Below are 23,742 nucleotides of genomic sequence, written 5' to 3'. Positions count from 1 at the left end.
CCTGACACTTTTCATTGATGCTCGCAGGTGGCATTTCCAGGAAACTTACAGCTCATATTCATCCTTCGTCCATCTCGCTTTATCCAGAGGACATTCACTGACATTGGCATTAAATACTATCGAAACGAATTTAAAACAAAAGTGCCGGTAAGCATGACCTTTCATCTTGCCTCGTTTGGTTAGGGCATCTGGCAAAGATGGCATTTGGGCAGGGTCTCTAGGAAAGGTGAGATTCAACAGGGAGAGAGGGAGAAAAGGATTTTCTGGGCTAAGGGACCTGCACGTGTGAAGGCACAGAGGCAGGAAGTACATGCCTTACTAAGGCCCATGGGAAGCTTCATTTCTGTTGGAGTTCAAAAACAGTAATCTTTCAGAAGAAAGAGTAAGAAACGTGGAGTAGATCTTCAGTGTGAGGACACAGGGTTTGGATTTTATTCGGTAGATAGTGGGGATCCAGGGAAGGTTTTCTAGGTGGGGAGTGGCATGGTAAAATTAGTCTGAAGGTGGCGTCTAACATGATAGAAAGACACTTTGGAGGAAGCTACATTGTACAGATGAAACAAAACACAGATCTAAAATACAGGGGTGACATAAATATAGGAAACTGGAGACAGAGCATATGATATTCTTTGTGCTATATTCTTATTCTTGCGACTTTTCTGTGAGTTTGAAATTAGTTTCAACTAAACATAGAAAAAGAAGAATATATATTAGAAAATGTAATATATAATCACTATAGACTTATCTATGTTTTATTTTTCAATGGAGATAATTTGCATGACTAATGTGCCTACATTTTAAGGATAGAATTCAATTCATTTTGATAAATGTATATAGACATGTAACATCACCCAGTCAGGATATGGAACAGTAATCTTTTGGAAGAAAGAGTAAGAACTGAAGACAGAGAGACTCTGTCTTAAAAAAAGAAAATAGGCACGGTGGCTCACACCTGTAATCCCAGCACTTTGGGAGGCTGAGGCGGGATCACAAGGTCAGAGATCGAGACCATCCTGGCCAACATGCTTAAATCCTGTCTCTACTAAAAATACAAACATTAGCTGGGCATGGTGGTGCACGCCTATAGTCCCAGCTACTCGGGTGGCGGAGGCCGGGAAATCACTTGAACTCAGGAGGCAGAGGTTGCCGTGAACCAGGATAGCACCACTGTACCAACCTGCCAGCTATTTTTTGTAGAGATGGAGTTTCACCATGTTGCCCAGGCTGGTCTCAAACCCTTGGGCTCAAGCCATCTGCCCATCTTGGCCTCCCAAAGGGCTGGGACTATAGGCATGAGCCACCACACTCGGCCCTTTCTTTGTCTTTTATGCTACTTAAGCGTATCACTTGGAGGCCCACGGTACTTACCTGTTCTCTACTGGTGATGAGAATGTTGATCCCCTAATCAAAATGCTTCTACTTTCCCAAATATTAAATAGATTATTTCCCTTGCAACTAATAATCTTTGCAGAGACACTTTAAGACCATGCAAATATCCTACTCCTTAAGAAAGTTCAATTCAGGCTGGGCTCAGTGGTTCATGCCTATAATCCTGGCACTTTGGGAGGCTGAGGTGGGCGGATCTCCTGAGGTCAGGAGTTCAAGGCCAGCCTGACCAACGTGGAGAAACCCATCTCTATTAAAAATACAAAATTAGCCGGGCATGGTGGTTAATGCCTATAATCCCAGCTACTTGGGAGGTTGAGAGAATTGCTTGAACCCAGGAGGTGGAGATTACGGTGAGCCGAGATCGCACCATTGCACTCCAACTTGGGGAGCAAGAGTAAAACTCAGTCTCAAAAAAAAAGGTTTTTTGTATTTTTAGTGGAGATGGAGTTTCACCATGTTGGCCAAGCTGGTCTTGAACTCCTGACCTCAGGTGATCCACCCTCCTCTGCCTCCCAAAGTGCTGGTATTACAGGTGTGAGCCACCGCACCTAGACCTGCTGCTCTTAATTATTGTGGTTCTCCAGCTGTCCCAGGTTTGGCCAGTGGAAACCCCCTCAGGCTGACTCCTATGTCCTTGTGACATGTCTCTATCATGGTTTTTTTTTTAGCACTTCCTTAGTTCTGGCCTGATGTGATCATCTAGGCCCCTCTCATGCATGCTGTGATGCAGCTTTGTTACTGGCCATTTTTCTCCAGAGCCCTGGCTCCTTTTGGTGTTGAATAGTATTAGTCCAAGATCTGGATGCAAGATGTGCTGTGACTACTTGGTAGCTTTGCTTTCAGCAGACAGAAGCTGTAAATATATGCATGTATATGCACATATATGTGTACATAGTTGGAATTGCAAATATTCTAGAGATTGTAAGTTAATACTGATACCTTAAATTTCAGCCCATGTAAGATGTATATTTAAGTGAGGGTAAAATCAAGGGAGAACTGTATGTCCAGTAGGTTCCCATTTGGGTAAAATAAGAGGTCTGTATGTATGATTGTGCATTGATCATTTTGAGAAGGATATACAAGATACACAAAACCTGGTTAAAAGTGTTTGCCTTCCGGATCTCCACCGGCTGGGGGTAAGTGGGAGGTGGGAAGATTTTTCTATTTAGATAGACTTTTTCTGTTCAAATTTATTACTATCTATAAATATTATCTATTCAAAATAAACAAAAAATAGCTTTAATTAAAATTACTCTGAAAGAGGGCCGGGTGTGGTGGCTTACACCTATAATCCCAACACTTTGAGAGGCCAAGGTGGGCGGAACGTCTGAGGTCAGGAGTTCGAGACCAGCCTGGCCAACATGGCAAAACCCTATCTCTACTAAAAATACAAATATTAGTTGGGTGTGGTAATGTGCACCTGTAGTCCCAGCTACTTGGGGTGCTGAGGCAGGAGAATCGCTTGAACCCAGGAGGCAGAGGCTGCAGTGAGCTGAGATTTCACCACTGCACTCCAGCCTGGGTGACAGAGCAAGGACTTGTCTCAGTACGTACATACATACATACATACATACATACTCGGAAAGAATATTTAACCCCTCTCAGTGAAGACTTACCATCTTAGACAAGTGATTTTTCTCATTTTTCTCTCTCCTTTCTTACTTGTATTTTTCTTGTTTTGGTTCCATCTTATATTAATCAAATTTCTGAAAATCCTTTCTTTCATACTTTGGGGATTAGCTGAACTCAAAATAGATTTCCCATTCTATTGTAAATACTCATTTTGAAATCCTTGCATGTTTAAGGAAAATGTGAGGCCTAGTTCCTTGCTCAGTTTTCCTAACTTTAGTAACAGTTGATGTTTGGGAAGAGATGGTGACCGACAAGCAGCCAGTGACTTGTCATTGTTATGAGTTTGCCTCCCCTTCGGAAATGAAGGCTCATCAATTCTTCTTGCCACTCAAACATTTGGAGTTGGAACTGAGCATTTGGCCAAATGTCATACATATTTCCTTGACTGCATATAAAACACGTGTGTTTTGTGTGTATTGTACATGTGATCTAGGAGTGCTCGTATGTACACAGACACATTTGTACACAGACTTCTGCCCTCCTTTTCACAGGGCGTGTCTACACTGTGAAGGGACTGAACGTCCACTTTATCTCCATACTCTGACTTCAGCTGCTTCTATTTGTAGTAGTGTATGTTAATTCCCTACCTGTTCTGCTTTTAATTTTAAACTTAAAATCAACTTTTTTTTTTTCCTTTTGAGACGGAGTTTTTGCTCTTGTTGCCCAGGCTAGAGTGCAGTGGCACAATCTCAGCTCACTGTGACCTCTGCCCCCTGGGTTAAAGTGATTCTCCTGCCTCAGCCTCCTGAGAGGCTGGGATTACAAGCACACACCACCACACCCAGCTAATTTATGTAGTTTTAGTAGGGATGGGGTTTTGCCATGTTGGCTAGGCTGGTCTAGAACTCCTGACCTCATGATCCGCCCACCTCGGCCACCCAAAGGGCTGGAATTATAGGCATGAGCCACCATACCCAGCCAAAATCAACTTTTGAAAAAGCTCTCAGTCACCCAAACCCTGGGTACATGGGTGCAGGTTTACCCTGTAAGTTACCATTTCACCTGACGCACAAGATCACACTCCCTGGTAGTGCTGATGCTCCAGAATGGCAGAGTCTAAAGTTACCAAGCCCGATGATATCTATCTTGAAAATATGTGTTGCCTTCTTAATGACAGTTATTAACACATTGGAGCTTCCTAGCCTCTCTTATTACATCTTCCTGCTCATTTATAGTTAGATGATTCTGTTTTCACTGGTAGGGGAGTAAAGAAGTTTATTTTCCATCACTGGTACAGGAATCAGGTGGGCCAGGGATGTGATTGTGGTCAAGTGACAGCCTCCCTCTACCTTTACGTATGGAGGGGAAGTACTTTGATGTAGTAAATGGTTTTTGTTTTGTTTTGTTGGAGAGAGTCTTGCTCCATCACCCAGGCTGGGGTGCAGTGGCACCATCATGACTCACTGCAGCCTCAGCCTCCTGGGCTCAAGTGATCCTCTCACCTTGGCCTCCCAGTAAATGCTTTCTGAGTCCCTGTTGCTGGCCAGGCACTTCCTTATGCTGGAACAGCTGTACTCATAGCAGCCTCACAAAACTATTAATGTGAAGTCACCAAGGCAGTCTTGCAAACCCCCTAAAGAGTCTGTGATCGTGGAAATTGGTTACTTAAAATTGAGTTTGTGTCAGAATACAGGAAATTCTTATTGTGCAGTTAAAAGATCATGTATTTCTTTGAAAAAACAGCTTTAAGCATCTATAGATAAGAACACAAATATATACAGAAAAGGGAAAAGGACATTTTTAGCTTATGACAATTGTTCTAAGAATATGCATGTTTGGTAAAGTCGGTGGAGCCACAGGAGAAACCAGCTTTGGAAGGAAGAAGTTTATTATATTCGCACTTCCCAGAGGTGGGGCTCACCTCACACCACATGGGCCACTGGGGACGCACCAGCTTTGGTCAGGAGGCAGTAGAAGGAGGCAGAGGCGAGAGCCTTTACTGGAGTTTCTGCATGCAAAGTAAGGGGGCAGTTTGGGATGTGTCAGCTTCCTCTGGATGCATCCCTTTGGGTGTTTGCTCATGGGCTGAATTGCTAGTTTATAAAACCAACTCCCTGTTACCTCCAGATCCCCTCTGTGCAAGCTAATGTAGGGGCACGTAGACATTCTTCATGGAGGGGCATTAGTGTAGTGAATCTTTTCAATGCATGCTCTGTGTGTTTCCCTGTGTTCTAATTTTATTTTGATATTTACTTGACCACCTTGGATTGGGCTTCTCATGGCAGGTTTTCAGGCCATAGAACAATACTTGATTTTGGCGGCTGAAGAGTGTACCTTAGTTTGGGAACTTTTAACTAAACATTCACATAAAGTGAGACCTGGCTTCTAGGTAGCCTGGAACTGCGCTCCCTGAGCCAAGCCAACATTCCGTCACAGGATGTACAACACTTGGGTATTTCTCTTTCAAAAGGGAAAGCTAGAAAGAAACTAAAATATTTCCCTGCTGGATATAGTAATTTGTTTTTCTTTCGAGGTAGGGTCTTGTTCTGTCACCCAGGCTGGAGTGCCATGGTGCCATCACTGCTCACGGCAGCATTTTAACCTCCCAGGCTCAGCAATCCTCCTGCCTCAGTTTCCCCAGTAGCTGGGGCCACAGATGCAGGCCACCATGCCCAGCTAGTTTTTTTATTTTTCTATTATGTTGCTCTGGCTTGTCTCAAACTCCAGGCCTCAAATGATTCTCCCACCTCAGCTTTCCAAAGTGCTGAGATTACAGGCATGACCCACTGTGCTTGGCTGTAACCATTTTTAAATATAAATGCCTGATAAGGCAAAGTTGAGGTATCATTTAAATAAGAATAGAATATAAAAATATAATTATGATAAGAAGAGAATCTAAATGAGCTATTATTTAATGATCAATGAGGAATACATTTAATTAAATTTTTACCTTACAGATCATCTTGTTAAACTCTGTCTCTGACCTTCATGGCTACATCGACAAAAGCCAACTGACCCAGGAATTAGGGGGGACTTTGGAATATCGCCACAGTCAGTGGGTAAATCACCGCACTGTGAGTACCAGCTTATGTGTGCTTTTCACTGTCTCTCCTTGTTTTCCAGAAGATGGGGTTGGCAGTTAGAGATCAGCTGCTTGGAGGTCACCCTGAGACTGCCTGACCTCGGGATGGCTGGAATTTCTCAGCCACAATCTAGGGAAGAAGGAGCGTGGAAGGGACAAAGGCTGGGGTTTCTCCTGTTGACCGCCTTACCCACTGCATCTCCTGGCGGGGGTTTGGGGACACTTACCTTTGAATGCACCTGGGAAGATTCCAGAAACACCAGTACCCTGTTATACTTCAGAGAAATTAATTTACTTAATCTGGGATGGGTCTTAGACATTAACATGCCACAAAACTCCCCAGCTGACTCTAATGTGCAGACATATTGACACCGATGAAGTCAGAAGAACCACATTTAAATATTATCACCCCTCAGGGCTACTGTAGGTGAGAAGGTGGGAAGGGGACAAGGATTGTAAAACTATTGGGTGCTGTGCTCACTTCCTGGTTCACAGGATCAGCTGTGCCCCAGAAGTCGGCATCATACAATGTATCCATATAACAAACCTGCACATGTACCCCAAATCTAAAATCAAAGTTGAAATTAATTTTTAAAAATTGGCTGGGCACGGTTGCTCATGCCTGTAATCCAAGCACTTTGGGAGGCTGAGGTGGGCAGATCCCGAGGTCAGGAGGTCGAAACAGTCCTGGTCAACATGGCAAAATCCCGTCTCTACTAAAAATGCAAAAAACTAGCCGGGTGTGGTGGTGGGTGCCTGTAGTCTCAGCTACTGAGGAGGCTGAGGCAGGAGGATCACTTGAAACCAGGAGGCGGAGGTTGCAGTGAGCCAAGATCATGCCATTGCACCCCAGCCTGGGCAACAGAGTGAGACTCCATCTCAAAAAAAAAAAAAATTGTCACAATGACATATTGTCTGATGTTGGGTGAGTTACTAAGCATTTCTGACTTGTTTCTTCCTCTGTTAAAATGGGACTAACACAGCATTTCTCGACGGGAGATAATTTTGCCTGTCCCCTACATTTGTCAATATCTTTAGATATTTTTTGTAGTCATAACTTAGTCGGGGGCAGGCTGAGTATCTAACTGGTATCTAGTGGGTAGGGGTCAGGGGGTCTGCTGAACACCTTGGAATGCTCAAGACAGCCTCCCACAGCAGAGACTCACCTGGTCCAAAATGTGAATAGCTAATGCTGAGAAACCCTGGACCGACAAAAGCCTCCCGAAAGTTTGATGTGGGGAATAAGTGATATATTGTCTGTGAAAGTACTTGAAATGTAGTATTTTACTTTTTCTTACCTACTGATATTGGTGATTGTTATGCTGGGTTAGAAGTTTCAGTAATACTGAGGAAACGGTGAGATCAAAACTCATTGTCATGGCTTGAATGCTGGTGTCCGCTCAGAATTCATGTGTTGGTACCCAATGTGACGATGGCATTTAGAGGGGGGCCTTTTGAGACATATTAAGTCATGAAGGCTCTGGCATCATAAATGGAGTTGGTACCCTTGCAACAGAGGTTGAAGGGAGCTGTCATACCCCTTCTCCCCCGTGAGGGCAAAGAAGTCATCCTTTATGAGGAGCAGACCTCCACCAGCCACCAGATCTACTGGGGTCTTGATCTTGAACTTCCCAGCTGCCAAATCTGTGAGAAATCAATTTCCGTTGCTTATAAATTACCCAGGTTAAAGTTGTTACACGTGCTCTGAATGAAGAGACCCCCACCAAACAGGCTTTGTGTGAGCAACATGGCTGTTTATTCACCTGGATGCAGGTGGGCTGAGTCCAAAAAGAGAGTCAGTGGAGAGCAGCGGGATAGAGGTTGGTTTTATGGGTTTGGAGTAGGCAGTGGAAAGTTACAGAAGTTACAGTTACGGTAGTTTTTGCAAGCTGAGAGGGGTTGTAGGGTCTGGAGTCACAGGGTTGACCTATCAGTTGAGCAAGTTTGGTTACAAAGTCCAGTTGCCTTATCAGTTGAGGCCGGAATTGGGAACAATAGAAGAATGCCTCAGAGTTAATTAGGCACTGCAGGAGTTAGTCATTCTTCTCCTTTTTGTGGTTTTCCAGTTACTTCAGACTTTCTATTTTAAGGAACCCATCTGGAGGTGTATGTGCAGGTCACAGAGGTTACCATGTGGTCCATGGTGCAGTCAGCCAGCCTAAAAGACCTTACAAAGGTGTTTTTGTTATAGGCCATCCCTGGCCTAGTTAGTAGCCAGGGCTTGTGGTTGTGCTTGTGCCAAACATTTTACAGTGAACTTTAAAAAATACAACTAGTATTGAAAGACCAGAGATACTCTTTACATGCCTTTTACATGTTCTGTGTATATGTTTTATATACACACGCTTACAGTCATATCTCATCTTATTATGCTTCACATTAGTAGGCTTTGCTGATACTGCAATTTTTAAAAATTGAAGTTTTTTGGTAACTTTGTGTTGAACAAGTCTATCAACACCATTTTCCCAACAGTATGTGCTCACTTTGTGCCTCTCTGACAAATTTTGGCAATTCTTGCGATATTTCTAAGTTGATTATTATTGTTTTTTCTTTATTTCTTTTTTGAGACAGAGTCTTGCTCTGTCACCCAGGCTGGAGTGCAGTGGTGCAATGTTGGCTCACTGCAACCTCAGCCTCCCGAGTAGCTGGGATTACAGGCACTCACCACCATGACAGGCTAATTTTTGTATTTTCAGTAGAGATGGGGGTTTCACCATGTTGGTCAGGCTGGTCTCGAACTCCTGACCTCGAGTGAACTTCCTGCCTCAGCCTCCCAACGTGCCGGGATTCCAGGCATGAGCCACTGTGCCCAGTCAGTTATTGTATTTGTAACAGTGATCTGTGATCAGCAATCTTTGATGTTACTGTTGAATTGGGGTGCCAAAAACTGCACACATCTGAGACAGTGAACTTAGTGGATATGTGCTGTGTGTGTACTGATCGCTCCACCAGTCGGCCCTCACCCATCTCTCCCCCTCACCTTGGGCCTCCCTATTCTCTAAGAAAGAACAAAATAGAAATTAGGCCAATTAATTACCTTACAATGGCCTCTAAGTGTTCTAGTGAAGGGAAGAAGGGCTTGTCTCTCACTTTAAATCAAAAGGTTGAAACGATTAAGCTTAATGAGGAAGGCATGTTAAAAGCTAAGATAGGCAGAAAGCCAGGCCTCTTAGCCTAGCCAGTTAGCCTGTGGTGAATTCAAAGGAAAAGTTCTTGAAGGAAATTAAAAATGCTACTCCAGCAGATACATGAATGATAAGAAAGCAAAATTGCCTTCTTGCTGATACAGAGAAAGCTTTAGTGGTCTGGGCCTGGATGGAAGATCAAACCAGCCACAAAATTGCCTTAAGCCAAAGCTTTATCCAGAGCAAGGCCCTAACTCTCTTCAATTCTATTAAGGTTGAGAGAGTGAAGAAGCTGCAGAAGAAAAGTTTGAAGCGGGCAGGGCACAGTGTCTCACGTCTGTAATCCCAGCACTTTGGGAGGCCGAGGCGGGGGATCATGAGGTCAGGAGTTTGAGACCAGCCTGACCAACATAGTGAAACTCTGTCTCTACTAAAAATACAAAAATTAGCCAGGTGTGATGGCGTGTGCCTGTAATCCCAGATACTCAGGAGGCTGAGGCAAGAGAATTGCTTGAAGCCGGAGGTGGAGGTTGCAGTGAGCCAAGATCTTGCCGCTGCACTCCAGCCTGGGTGACAGAATGAGACTCCATCTCAAAAAAAAAAAAAAGTCTGAAGCTAGCAGGGGCTGGTGTGTGAGGTGTATGGAAAGAATTCATCTCTGTAACATACAAGTGGAAGGTGCTGATAGAGAAGCTGCATCAACTTATCCAGAAGATCCAACTAACATCATTGGTGAAAGTGGTTATGCTCAGCAACAGATTTTCAATGTCAATGAAACAGTCTTTTTGAAAGAAGACACCACCTAAGACTTCCATAGCTAGAGAAGAGAAGTCAGAGCCTGGCTTCAAAGCTTAAAAGCACGGGCTGACTGTCTTGTTAGGGGCTAATGCAGTTGGTGACCTTAAATGGAAGCCACTGCTCATCTACCACTCCCAGAATTTTAGGGCCCTTAAGAATGATGCTGCATCGACTCTGCCTGTGCTCTACATAGAACAAACAACAAAGCCTGGATGGCAGCACTTCCGTTCACAGCATGGTTTCCTGCATATTTTAAGCCATCTGTTGAGACCTACTGCTTAGACAAAAAGGTTTTTCCAGAATACTGCTGCTTATTGGCGATGTGCCTGGTCACCTGGGAGCTCTGATGGAGACGTACAAGGAGATGAATGTTGTTTTCATGCCTGCTAACGCAACTTCTACTCTGCGGCTTTCAGTTTTATGATTTTTAGAAATACATTTTGTAAAGCCATTCCTGCCATATGTAGTGATTCCTCCGATGGGTGTGAGTAGAGCAAATTGCAAACCTTCTGGAAAGGACTCATCATTCTGGATGCCATTAAGAACATTAGTGATTCATGGGAGGAAGTCAAAATATCAATATTAACAGGAGTCTGAGGGAAGCTGATTCCCACCCTCATGGATGACTGAGGGGTTCAGGACTTTAGTGGGGGAAGTGACTGCAGGGGTGGTGGAAATAGGAAGAGAACTAGAATTGGGAGTGGAGCCTGAAGATGTGATGGAATTGTCACAACCTCATGATAAAGCTTCAGTGAATGAGGAGCTGTTTTTTAACAGATGAGAAAAAAAAGTGATTTCTTCATTTTTCTGGTGACGATGTTGTGGACATTGTTGAAATGACAACAAAGGAATCAGAATATTCCATAAACTTAGTCTATAAACAGTGGCATAGTTTGAGAGGATGTCCACAAAGAAGTTCTATTGTGGGCAAACTGCTGTCATATAGTGTCGCATGCTACAGAGAAATCTTTCATGAAAGAAAGTCAATTGATGTGACAACTTCATCGTTGTCTTATTTTAAGAAATTGCCACTGCCACTCCAGCCTTTAGCAAATGTCACCCTCATCAGTCAGCAGCCACCCACAATAAGGCGAGGACCCTCCAATCCTCCAGCAGCAAAAAGATTGTGATTTGATGAAGGCCCAGAAGATTGTTAGCATTTTTTTAACAATAAAGTATTTTAAAATTAAGGTATGTGCATTTTTTAGACATAATGCTATTGCACACTTAATAGACTGTAGTGTAATATAACTTGCATCTGCAATGGGACACAAAGGAAGTTGTGTGACTCACTGTATTGTAATTGGCTCTGTTGCCGTGGCCCAGAGCCAAACCCGTAATAGCTTTGAGATTGGCCTGTATATATAACTAGGAATAACATAACGACACATATATGGTACATACTGTTTTATATGTGAGATGTATAGATTCCTTTCTGTGTGACAGTGTATTTTCTGGGTGTCAGTGCATTTTCTGGGTGTCAGCTCTTTGAACGAGAGACTCAGAAAGTTAGAACTCAAAGGAATCTTAAAGATCAGGTGGTTCAATCACTTTATTTTACAGGTAAATAAACTGACATTCAGTGTAAATCCAAAGTCATTTGGTCAACTAGTGGCAGCGTTGAGACTAAGACCGGGGTCTTTTTATAAATCTCCCTCTCAGGATCAGGTCCTTTATACCGTTTCCAAGGTGAAGTGATTATTCACTAATTTTATCACCTATCTTTCCATCAGTAGAGCATGTTGGTGAATGTTAATCTCTCCACATTGTTATAATTGTCTGACCTTCCAGGCCATCGAAAACTTTGCCTTGACCTTGAAGACCACTGTCCAGATGCTGCAGACATTCGGGGCCTCCCTGGCCACAACAGAGCTGCCCAGAAGCATGCTATCCACGGAAGACCTTCTCATGTCCCACACAAGGCAGCGGGACAAGCTACAGGTGAGTGGCCAGTGGCCTCTCAGAGGCCAGCGTCTGTGCCAGCAGGTATGCCTGCCTCTTGGAGAGAGCTGGGAGCAGAATTAACAGTGCAGCCATCGTTTTCCTTCTTCTTTAGTGACTTGGAAGTCACTGACCATCTTAAACCTTCCTGACAGGTAGTTTGTAATGAAAGAAGTCTCTTGAGACTGGGTGGTGCATGAAGAAGCACAGGGAAGGGCTTTTCCAGCTTTGTCCTGGTGAGCTGAGGCACATGAGCACCCTTTTAAGGGTTGCACTCCCGTGATCCTGCTCAGAACAGAGCAAGACAGAACGTGCTGAAATTGCAGGGGGCAGGGGCTGGCTTTTGAAGTGTAAGCTTTCCAGCAGTGGTTGTAAAGTTTTGGGGCAGACTAATAAGCTGACTTATTGTTTAACTTTCTCAGGAGTGTGTCTTTTCATTTGGGGATGAATTTGAGAAGAAGGACTATGGAAGGTGTCCTGACCTGGGTTTAAGGAGATGCACCTATTAGATTATTCATAAAAGCACGTCAGAACCTGCTGAGAAAGGGAGCTTGGTGGGTTCTTTCGATCATGCAATACAGGGAAATCTTCCTGGGGCTTCTCACTGGATGAGTGTCGGTACCTTTCTACCTTGAGAAGCACAAACAGACCAAATCCAGTATTTCACAGAAGCCCGGTTTTCAATAGGGCAGCAAAATGAGGATTGGGCAGTCAGTATGTGTCCCGGTGTGGGAAGAGTTGAACTGTCGTATCTGTGACCAAAAATTGGCAAAAATGCTTCGCTAGATGGTTGATTTGTTCATTTATTCAACATTTATTGAGCACCCGCCAGTATTTGCCAGGCAAACCAAAAATGCAACCTCAAGGAACACATAGTCTAGTTAGGAGGGTCTTGGAGTCTAGTAATTGAGGCAAATTAATGTTTCCATGTGCTAGGGAACAGTGTGAAATTCAGTCTTTAAGGAGGTTGTTATTCAAAAAAGAGATAGCCAGGCATGGTGGCTCATGCCTGTAATCCTGGCACTTTGGGAGGCCAAGGCAGGTGGATCACCTTAGGTCAGGAGTTCAAGACCAGCCTGACCAACATGGTGAAACCCTGTCTCTACTGAAAATACAAAACTTTGCCGGGAATGATGGCAGGTGCCTGTAATCCCAGTTACTCAGGAGGCTGAGGTGAGAGAATCATTTGAACCTGGGAGGCAAAAATTGCAGTGAGCCGAGATTTCCCCACTGCACTCCATCCTGGGCGACAGAGCAAGACTCCATCTCAAAAAAAAAACAAACAAAAAGGAAGAGAGAAATATATTCCAAAGATTACTGTGAGTATGAGTAATCAAAATATCTGGACTGACGACATCCTGAAAATTTTCCCTGAAAACGCCTCTGAGACGGTTGGCCTTTGCTTTTCCAAACCTACTGGCTGAGTTCACATCACGTGATTCCTGGGAGGCGCGAGTTACAGACAGCAGGTCTAGATGCCTCTGTGAAGTGTGCAAGGAAGGAGTTTGTGGTTGCACAGGCCAAAAGGTGGTCCCTGACCTAAAGGAGTCTGCAGAGCATCCCGTTGGTGCGAGCGGGTGTGATGGGAGGATGCCCAGCGTGGCAAGGACAGCGAAACTGAGTCTGCGCCTAGGGCTCCTGAGCACAGTGTGTTCTTTGCCTCTGCCCAAGAAGGGCATGGAGAGGTCGAAGCATAGAAACACTGAGATGACACTGCTCAGGCAGGAGGGTCTCTGGAGGAAAGGTTACAAAGTTTGTATTTTAGATAAGGACATATAACTGGGGGGTTGAAAACCAGCCAGTCAGGGCTTGCTGTATGTGCTGGTGGGCAGGGCAGAGGAGTGGGGACAGGAAAGGCAGGTGAGTGGGTGTTCTCTAGTTTCTCTACACAGGCAGAGTTCTGCAAAGGTAAGGAGGTGGGAGAGAACCAGTTTCCAAGATGGAGTAAGAGGATTTCCTTATACATGCTAACCAGGTGCTCTCAGAAGTAAAACAGGCCGCTCTGAGCAAGGAGGCTAAGACTTCTCTCAGATTATGGGGTAGAGTAGCCTTGGAGGCCACATAGTTAGAAGTATTATTTGACATTTATACTCTAATTACATTAATTTGGTTAAACACCCCCATCCAACCTGTAAGACAAGTGTAAGGAAATTAGAAGATCCATTTAATTGGCCTTTCAGTAAAAGAAATGCTTGCATTTGTATTCCATGCTGCCCTAAAATCATGGTGAATACCTCAAATCATTTTAAGGCAAAATTCTCAAAGCAATTTAATTTGTCCAAGTCTTTACCTCAATGAAGAATATTAAGTGAATTTGGATTTAAAAATATTATCCTCCTTATTTTACCAAGTAATATTAATTAACATCCTTTAAAAGATAATATAGCCTGGGCTCGGTGGCTCACGCCTGTAATCCCAGCACTTTGGGAGGCCGAGGAGGATAGATCGCCTGAGGTCAGGAGTTTGTGACCAGCCTGGCCAACATGGTGAAACCTCGTCTCTACTAAAAATACAGGAATTAGCCAGGTGTGATGGCTGGTGCCTATAATCCCAGCTGCTTGGGAGGCTGAGGCAGGAGAATGGCTTGAACCTGGGAAGCAGAGGTTGCAGTGAGCTGAGATCATGTCACTGCACGCCAGCCTGGGAAACAAGAGTGAAACTCCATCTTAAAACACACACACACACACACACACACACACACAGACACACACACACACACACAAAACCAGAGCATTTCTTAAGGCCTTTTTGTGCTTGCTGATTATTGGACCAATGCAAATTTGATTTCTTTGTTCCTTATCTTATAGCTTAGAAGCAAGAATACCAAAATCATTAAACAAGAGTTACATTTTTCCTCTTTCTCATCCAAAAATGCCTTAGAGATAAATGGTTTACATTACCAAAAAAGAGATACTGTTTAAACTTGTATTAATAACTTAGTAGTTTTGTGGTTATTTATACATATTTTCCTCTTATTGGTCTTCTACCTAGATTTTAATCAAAGATTCTGTATGTCATTGAATAATTTTTTTCCAGCTGGAAAGTGAAAAATTATTATAAGATTCCTTGTTCAATACGGAGTACTTTTAAATCTATGTAAGGATCTATAAAAGTTGCAGCGTGTGGTTTACTGTTTTTCTCCCAGCCTGGAGAGGGTTTTTTCCTAAACAGCTGGCACACCTTAGGGGATTTGGCTTGATTTCTTGACCTTCTTTCTCCTGGGGTCTTTGAGACCCCTTATCTTAGAAATATACATGTAGCTGCCTCTACAGTCAAACAATAGGAGAACCATTGCATTGGAGAGGTTTTCAGCCTCACTTGCTATTTCTCTAGGGAGTTGTTACTAGTTTGTTTAAAATAATCTTCCAATAGAATCTCTTTTATTTCGGCCCTTCAGTATATTAAGCCAGTCTATTCACACAGAAAAAAAAATCTCAAAACAACCACAGTGGAACAATCGTGTCAAACTTTTAAGCAAACTGATGACTTTAAAGAAGGCTCTTCCCCGGAAACCTAAACTTTCCCTCAGCCGGAGCCACGGTTTGGGCCTTCATGTACCTTACAGTCAGAGAGTGCTCCCGACTTCAGTAGGTGTTATCTTCTGTCCAGTGAAATTGTGGGCACTGGGGCTTCATGCTAAGATTTGAAACCTCATTTTCTCTGAGGGACAGAAAGGAAAAGCAAGTCTGGTGAACCCAAGCAGCTTTAGCCTTCCCCGGGAGAGCTCAGCTCCTGATGAATGAAGCAGACAGGACTCAGCCCGCCATCATTCCTGCTGTGTGCCTTTCCACGTGTTGCGAGTACCTGCAGGTGCCCAGAGCACATGCGCGGGCACCGCGACCTCTTCTGCCGGTTGGATCCTGACCAAGGTGGTGATGGTGGTGGGGCTCCCATTTTCTGAGGAAAGGCAACTTTGGAAGGCAGTGAGATGTCTCTCAGTTTACAACAGTCCTCACCCTGCCACCAGCAGGATCCTATCTGCCCAGAGAAAGGAGACTCTCCGAAAGGGAGCATCAACTGATACACATGTTCTGGAAGACAGTGCCCTGAGTTCCTCCTCCAGCCTGAGTGCAGGTAGTAAAAAAGTTAAATACCCAGAAAGATGATCTTCTTCCCATGGAAACTGAAGCTCCATTTTTAGGCTGGGCCACTTCCCCTTCCCCTTTTCAAGTGCCATCGTTGCTCCATCTTCCCTCTGAGTTCTGGGAAGATTTTCATAACCCTACTCAAGTCGACCATGTTGGTTGAATACCAAAGCAGTAACCAGGCCACGATTCCTGCTCGTAGCCTTTTTAAACAGTGTGAAGGGGATATGCGGTATGTGACATCACTGGTGAAGATTCACCTTTCCTGCCTCACACATTTTCCCCAGGCTCTGCCACACTTTGGGTATGTCCCTCTTCCCAGCTTCCCCCTTCAGCGTCTCCTTCTGCCATACCAATATGGCGCTTCTCCTTTAGCCTCTCTACCTTTCTTCCCAACTCTTCATCACATATCGGTGTGTGTGTGTGTGTGTGTGTGTGTGTGTGTACTTTCATATATATGGATATGGATATATATGTGGGTAATGCCAGAATCCTGCTGGAAGCTCAGCAGCAGTTAAGAAAATGAGTGGGAAAAGCCAAGACCCCCTTTAGTGGGTGGGCTGAGGGAATGGCTAAGACACTGACTCAGGAGGACATTTTTTTCCATCACATCTAATTTGTCTGTATTCATTTGCAACCTGACTTCTTTTAGGCTGTTATTAATTTAACCAACCTACAAATATTTAATGAGCCTTGATGAGATAAGAAATGAGGGCTGACACATGAGAATGGAAAAGAAGAGATACGCCTGATTGCCAGGCAAGAGCGCCAGCCACGTGGCTAGTGTGGGCCACTGTTTGGAGTGGACAGGGCCAGAGGAGGTATCCAAAGAACCCTGCAGGGCTAGCTCAGAGAAGCCAAGTCCATCATCAGCCAGATCCAGGGCCAGGTTTGAGGATGGGTAGTCAGTGTAACCCTTCCAGGGGAAATTGTGGAGTAGAATGGGACACAGGAACAAAGGTATGAGCTTCAGAGAGCACAGGACTTCCGTGTGATCAGAGTGGGGAAGTGTGAAACTCTTCCCACAGGGAATGAGCTCTAGGCTGTGTGGAGGCCACAGAGGTGGCTGGGCCTAGAGGAAGTGTTCACGTGGGCAGAGGTGATCTTTTGGTTTGTTTTAGAGCTGTGTGCCTATTCTAATGCTCAAGGGCATACCAAATCAGCCTCCTCTGACCTGGGAACCGAACCCATAATTCCCAAGCACAGAATTGTAGGTCAGGCACTGCCACTTTTGTTGTGCACCCTGGGCTTTGTGGGTAAGGCTCGGGGCAATGAGAGATTACCTGCACTGTCCAAGGAAAGGGCTACAGCTGTTGGCTCTGGAAGGAAGTAGCCTTCCCCAGCTGCAGAGCACTGAGGCTCTGTGTTCAAAGAGCAGCATGGAGTTGGCTTGGAAGTACGAGTCTTTCCACATTGAACTGAAATTGCTGCACATATCTGCCAAACTTCAATAATTAAACAAAGCCACAGTTGGTTGGCAGGTGGAAGGGGAAGCAGGTGTTTACTGATGAGACCAACTGAAGTATTTTTATGGTCAACTAGCAGTTATTACGTTATTATTGCTTGGTAGTTTCTAGCATTCAGTATTCAGTATCTATCATTTTCTTGTTTCTGGTCACTCTCTTAGATCAAAACCAGATTGTATTAACTAGTTTTGCTTTTAATTTACAACAATAGCTTGAGCTATACAAAAAGCAGATGTGGCTTTGGAAGACGAAAAAAATACTTTTTTTGGTGTATAGGCTTTTGGATATTTGGAATTTTGTATCATGTGGATGCATTACCTCTCAAGCATAAGTTAATTGATTAATTTTAAAACTGCATCTTGACTTCATCAGCATTTAATTTCCCAAATGAAAAATATACTGATCTATTCTCTTCATCACAATTCTCTCAAGAACTTGTTTTTCCTAATTCTTTCTAAGAGAGACTACTTTTATTCTCTAGGATGAGCTGAAATTACTTGGGAAGCAGGGGGCCACATTGCTGTCATGCATCCGAGAACCAGCAACCAAATATCCCAACAGCAAACTCAATCTCAATCAACTTGAGAACGTAGCTGCCTTGGAAAGGTGAGTGCGTGAGGTGGGATCCGCCTTTTCAGGAGGGAAAATATAGACCTATATATTCTAGAGCAATCAAGAACAGACTGGAACAGCCAAGAGTGGGTCTTGGTCGGGCCAAGGAAGAGGAAAAATATTTTAGACAGCAAAGGAGAAGAGATATGTCCCTCTGGCATCCACGTACAGAGATCTTTTAATGAGAGCTCCATTCCTCCCTCTTCAATGCATATGACATGCTCCCATCCTAGGATTTTGAGGGAGAGGGTAGTATGTATTGGGCGTCATTTCCAAATTACAGTTTGGCTTGGTGCTGTGCTTTATATTCATGTAGCCTCAGGTAGAAAGAACGAAGGCAGGAAGGTAAGATCGCCGGAGCGCATTCTAAAGCACAGCAGCTGCATCTGGAGGGAAGTTGCTGCCTGCGCTGTGGGTGTCCCGACTGGGAAATGAAAGGTGAAAACCCTGCTGAGCCCAAAGAGAGGCACAGGTGACACCTACGTTCATAGTAAGGAGATGATCACAAGTGGTAACGCTGACTGAAAACACAGGTTCCTCTCCATAGGCCTGTATGGATGCCGGTGGAAATGATTGCTAACGGAACATCACTTTCTCCTTTCTTGAAAGGTTATTAGTTCAACTGCATGAAACAGAAAAAGCCTTTAGTGAGTTTTGGTCCAAGCATCATCTGAAGCTTAACCAGTGCCTGCAGCTGCAGCATTTTGAGCACGATTTTTGTAAGGTATTCTTTCCTTGTTTCATGTAACTTCCTTTACTGGTTCGGTGAGCTCTGCTTTTCTCTCCGCCCTCCCTCTTTGGTATGGGAGTTCCCTCTTTTCCCTAATCCAGCTTCCTCCTTACCTCACCTCCTTGCTTCTTTTTTTTTTTTTTTTTTTTGAGACGGAGTTTCGCTCTCGTTACCCAGGCTGGAGTGCAATGGTGCGATCTCGGCTCACCGCAACCTCCGCCTCCTGGGTTCAGGCAATTCTCCTGCCTCAGCCTCCTGAGTAGCTGGGATTACAGGCACACGCCACCATGCTCAGCTAATTTTTTGTATTTTAGTAGAGACGGGATTTCACCATGTTGACCAAGATGGTCTTGTTCTCTTAACCTCGTGATCCACCCGCCTCGGCCTCCCAAAGTGCTGGGACAGACTTGAGCCACCACGCCCGGCCCCCTCCTTGCTTCTTTACAGACCCCTCCTCCAGCCCCCTTCTCACTTTTTCAGTGGAGCAGCAGCGTTCTAGGGTCCCATTTTCCTGTTGATGTACACGGCATTTCAGTGTTGGTTTATCTTGCTTTTTTTTTTTTTTGAAACAAGGTCTTGCTCTGTCACTCAGCCTGGAGTGCAGTGATGCAATCATGGCCTTCTTCAGCTTTGATCTTCTGGGCTCAAGCGATCCTCCCACCTCAGCCTCCCAAGTAGCTGGAGCTACATGCATGCCCCACCACCACACCAGGTCATTCTTTTTACATTTTTGCAGAGACGAGGTCTCCCTATGTTCCCCAGGCTGTTCTCAACCTTCTAAGCACAAACAGTCCTCCTGCCTCGCCTCTCAACGTGCTGGGATTACAGGCATGAGCCGCCGGACCCAGCTATCATCCTTTTTGATTGATAATCTGTTGAATATAGTTCTGATAAACCAGCTATAGGTGTCTGCACCCCCAGCTTAATTTGAAAGTTAGTGAGCTGCAAAAAAACTTTTTAAACATATATACAAGTCGTGAATCCTTTCTGGAGCTTTGCATTTTCTCGAAGCTTAACAACCCATGCCTCCAGGTGAGTATGTGTTGGTTTACTCCCGGACTGTTCTAATGTGTCTCGTAGGTTAAGCTTGCCCTGGATAATTTGCTGGAAGAGCAAGCAGAGTTTACAGGCATTGGAGACAGCGTGATGCACGTGGAGCAACTTCTTAAGGAACACAGAAAACTGGAGGAGAAAAGCCAGGTTTGCTTTCTGACATTTGTGTGTACTGGGAAGGGGGCTGCTGTGGACGATGATGGATCGTGTCCAGTCATTGCTGTCAGACGCTCGCTAAAGGACACAGGAGTACACAGTCCTGCCCTTCAGTCACCCCATTCTCCCCCCAGGATCCCATGGAGAGAAGCACATTAACAACTGCCATGAATAATTCGGGCAGCACAGAGTTCTGTCAAAGCCACCAGAGCGTACGGTTGCAGTTGGATGCTCAGGTGGGCTGAGGACTCTGGACCAGCCCTGCCCTCTCACATGGTCAGCAGCCAAGTGGGAGAAGGTCCCAACAGGCTCATCACTCACCAGAACATTTAACTCAGAGTCTCACCAATCAGCTTGAGCTTGTCCCTGGAGCCTGGACTAGGGGACTGGGGGCTGTGGGGTTGGTAGTAAGGATGGGAAACTTTCAAAGGGGAAACCAGAAAAAATACAACTAGTTTTATACCTGGAGCAGGATGGTGAGATGGGTCCATATGAGTTCCATTGCTACACACAATTGGCCAAGCTTTCTCCTTTCTCATGTCCCAAGTGTTGTAAATATGGAACTTGTAAAAGAATATATACTTTACAATTCCCACACTGGAATTAAGCAGTGCCCCAGATCTGCACACATGTCAGCATTTAGAAATGATTCCATTTTAAGTATTTACAAATTTGGTGTATTACAAATGAAGAAAACTGGCTGGGTATGGTGGTTCACTTCTGTAATCCCAGCACTTTGGGAGGCCAAGACGGGAGGATCATGAGGTCAGGAGATCGAGACCATCCTGGCCAACATGGTGAAACCCCATCCCTACTAAATACAAAAAAATTAGCTAGGTGTGGTGGCACACACCTGTAGTCCCAGCTACTCAAAAGGCTGAGGCAGGAGAATCACTTGAACCTGGGCGGCGGAGGTTGCAGTGAGCCGAGATCATGCCACTGCACTCCAGCTGGGTGACAGAGCAAGACTTTGTCTCAAAAAACAAAAATTGAAAAAAAAAAAAGAAAAGAAAACTGAGTCATCTCTTTCCAGAAAGTGCCTTTCTGCTTGTTTAAAATTAGATTCTGTATATTTTTGTGACTTGGGGACCAAGTCCCCTATGATTAGCACTTCCTTCCTTAGCTGATGTCAAGGCATGTTTCTCAGATGGCAATTTTGCAGTCCTAGAGATTTGCTTCTCAAAGTGTGGGCCTCTGGCCAGCAGCACAGATGTCACCTGAGTGAGTGCTAATTAGAAATATAAAATCTCAGACCCCACCCTGGAATTGGAATCTGCATTTTAAGGAGATCCCCAGGAGACTGACTTGTATATTACAGTTGGAGACACATACCCCTAAAGTATACCAAGGCCACACTGACTAAGAGCTGTGGGTTGTGGATTCTGAGCTGGGGGTGCTTGTGCACATGCATGAACACACGAACCCACCTGCATGTCCAGATCCCCACTCAAGAATCCCATCCCTCCCTAGTGAGCACTCTCTTACCAGTGATCATTTGACAGATAAACTAGTGCTCAATACGAGTCATCAGGAACATTTACCAAACGATGGAAAAGTTGAACTTCATATACATGATGACCATATGTCTTAGATTCTCCAGGACAGCCCCAATCTTATAATTTTAGTTTTTTCTAAAGAATTTTTTACTGAATAATAAATACTATATATTTTTGTTTATTCATTTATTAAGAAAAAGTGCCTCAATAAAAATGCCTTCATATATATATGAAAGCATATATATATGAAGGATATGTGTGTGTGCATGTGTGTGTGTGTGTATTATCCTAGGTTGTGTGGATACTAATATATATATACACGTGTGTGTGTGTGTATATATATATATATTACATTGTGTGGATGCAGTAGTGAATCCGACAGTCCAGACTCTGCCCTCATGGAGCTTACATTCTACTGGAAAGAGACAATTCATTAAAAAGCAGTCAAATGAATAATAACATCAGATAGTAGCAAGTGATATAAAAAAGAAAACAAGCTATAATAGAAAGTGACTGGGGGTGCTGCTTTAGCTAGAGTGATCCAGAAAGGCCTGAGAAGGCGACCTTTGATCTGAGATCTGTGTAATCGTGCAAAGACCTGGGGAATAGCATCAAGGTGGGTGCAGAGGTCTTAAAGCAAGAATGAGCTTGGTGAGTTCAAGGAACTTTGCTAGAGCAGGTGGACCAGGAGGAAATGAGGGAATAGAGATGAGCAGAGACCAGGTGGTCCTGTTGCACCCTGAGATCTTTTGTGGGAATTTGAATTTTATTCTCAGTGGAACAGAAAGCCCTTGGAAGGTGCTCCGGGCTGTGTTTTGAATAGTGGTGATGGATCTGTGTGACTACATCCCATTCTGTCTTCCGCCCACCTCCTTGAAGTTGTAGTCCTTGGTATATACTTCAAAAGTGGATGACCAGAGCTAGGGATGAAAGCTATGGTTATGGGACACAGGAATGCTCTGTGAGGCTGTGACCCACCTGTCATGGGCAACATTCTCAAAGCAGCCGGGCCAGCCCCCGTGGATGACCTTGACTTGCCAGCCTTGTAGAGCCTGTAGGATTTGCAGACCAGTCACTTCCTGTGACTTGCAGACCTGATTTCTAAACTTGCTTCCTGAAGGATGCGGCACACCTGTTTTTCCGCCTTTGGGTGAATCAAAGCTCTCTCGTCATAACCAAGATTGTTTTTAATATCTCTTCTCTCAGACTTCTCAGACGGGTGGCCTGGCTAGTCTTTCCATTTGTCCTTTAAAGTGTTAAAGGAACAAGGCTGTGTCTGGCCACAGTCTGAAATGTCTGCTTGGGGTTTGTCCTTTACTCAGCACTGAGAAGCCAGCTCCCTCCCAGCCTGGCTGCAGGCTGACTCTGGGGATGGTGCCAGTTTCTGTATTCCACAGAGTGACATCATCCTCACAAGTAACCTCAGAGTCAACTCACTAAGTGGGCTCCAGTGGCATGCTGTTTCAGCCTGTTTTTTGTCTTGTTCTAGTTTGAGAGTTTAGCAGTCTTTTGAATTTTCCTTCCTGATTCTGAAGAACAGTGGTTTCAACCACTTACTGAAGGTCTTCCATAAAAGCAGAATTTGCTGCACTGTTTTGACTGTGGGGCCATGCTGAGACCTTTGCTGATGGATCAGCAGGGAACAGACCAGGGCGGGATGAAGGAACCACCTGGTTTCAGCCTTGACCTCTCCCCACGAGGGTGCTGTGTCTAAGAAAGCATGGAACCCAGGCCACCAACATCTGAGGATGCCATCTAGTTGGAGGGTCATGGCTTTGTGTATGTGTGTGAAATTTTCAAACACACACACAAGCAGATAGATGGGCACAGTGAACTCCATGTATCCATCATTCAGTTTCAACACTTTCTTGTTTTGTCTGGGCCACCTCCCCACACACGCCACCCCTATGGACCATCTGTGGGTTTGTTCCGGAGTTCCTGGTAGGGAAGCATCACTCGCTTTCTCGGTGTTTTCTCTCTGAGCAGGCACTCTCGTCCCTCATCTGTTATTCCAGTAGCGTCCTCAGGGGCAGGTAAACGGCTACTTTGATAAAGATTTCTGAATTGCGGCTTCTAAGCTGCAGCTTGACTATCCAGCCTTCTGGAATTTTCAGCATCTAAAAGATCCCAGATGGGCTTGTGATCAGAGTACCAGATTTTAGCCATTTTTCCCTCACTCTTTTTTTTTTTTTTTTTTTTACTTTGGAGAGTTTGTTGCTATTTATCTTGAGTGGGAG

The 23,742-nt window shown here is 44.5% G+C and overlaps 1 protein-coding gene across 15 annotated transcripts in view; it reads left to right on the top strand.

Annotated features, from left to right (window-relative positions):
• The window catches only part of MCF2L2 (MCF.2 cell line derived transforming sequence-like 2), a 264,853-nt gene that overhangs the window by 90,387 nt on the left and 150,724 nt on the right, over nucleotides 1–23,742 (top strand). For all 15 annotated transcript variants that reach the window (XR_013527026.1, XR_013527027.1, XR_013527032.1 and 12 more), the window contains exons 5-10: nucleotides 28–147; nucleotides 5,919–6,035; nucleotides 11,758–11,907; nucleotides 17,940–18,064; nucleotides 18,680–18,794; nucleotides 19,881–20,000. Coding sequence is in view for 6 of the 15 variants with exons in the window: in XM_078350245.1 (XP_078206371.1) it covers nucleotides 28–147; nucleotides 5,919–6,035; nucleotides 11,758–11,907; nucleotides 17,940–18,064; nucleotides 18,680–18,794; nucleotides 19,881–20,000 (747 nt within the window). In the remaining 9 variants the exon portion in view is untranslated. The remainder of the gene's footprint in view (nucleotides 1–27; nucleotides 148–5,918; nucleotides 6,036–11,757; nucleotides 11,908–17,939; nucleotides 18,065–18,679; nucleotides 18,795–19,880; nucleotides 20,001–23,742) is intronic.

This window comes from Callithrix jacchus, chromosome 15 (genome assembly GCF_049354715.1).
Source record: "Callithrix jacchus isolate 240 chromosome 15, calJac240_pri, whole genome shotgun sequence".
Classification (NCBI taxonomy): domain Eukaryota; kingdom Metazoa; phylum Chordata; class Mammalia; order Primates; family Cebidae; genus Callithrix; species Callithrix jacchus.
Note: the sequence above shows the minus strand (reverse complement) of the source record. Positions and strands in the feature narration are given on the sequence as shown.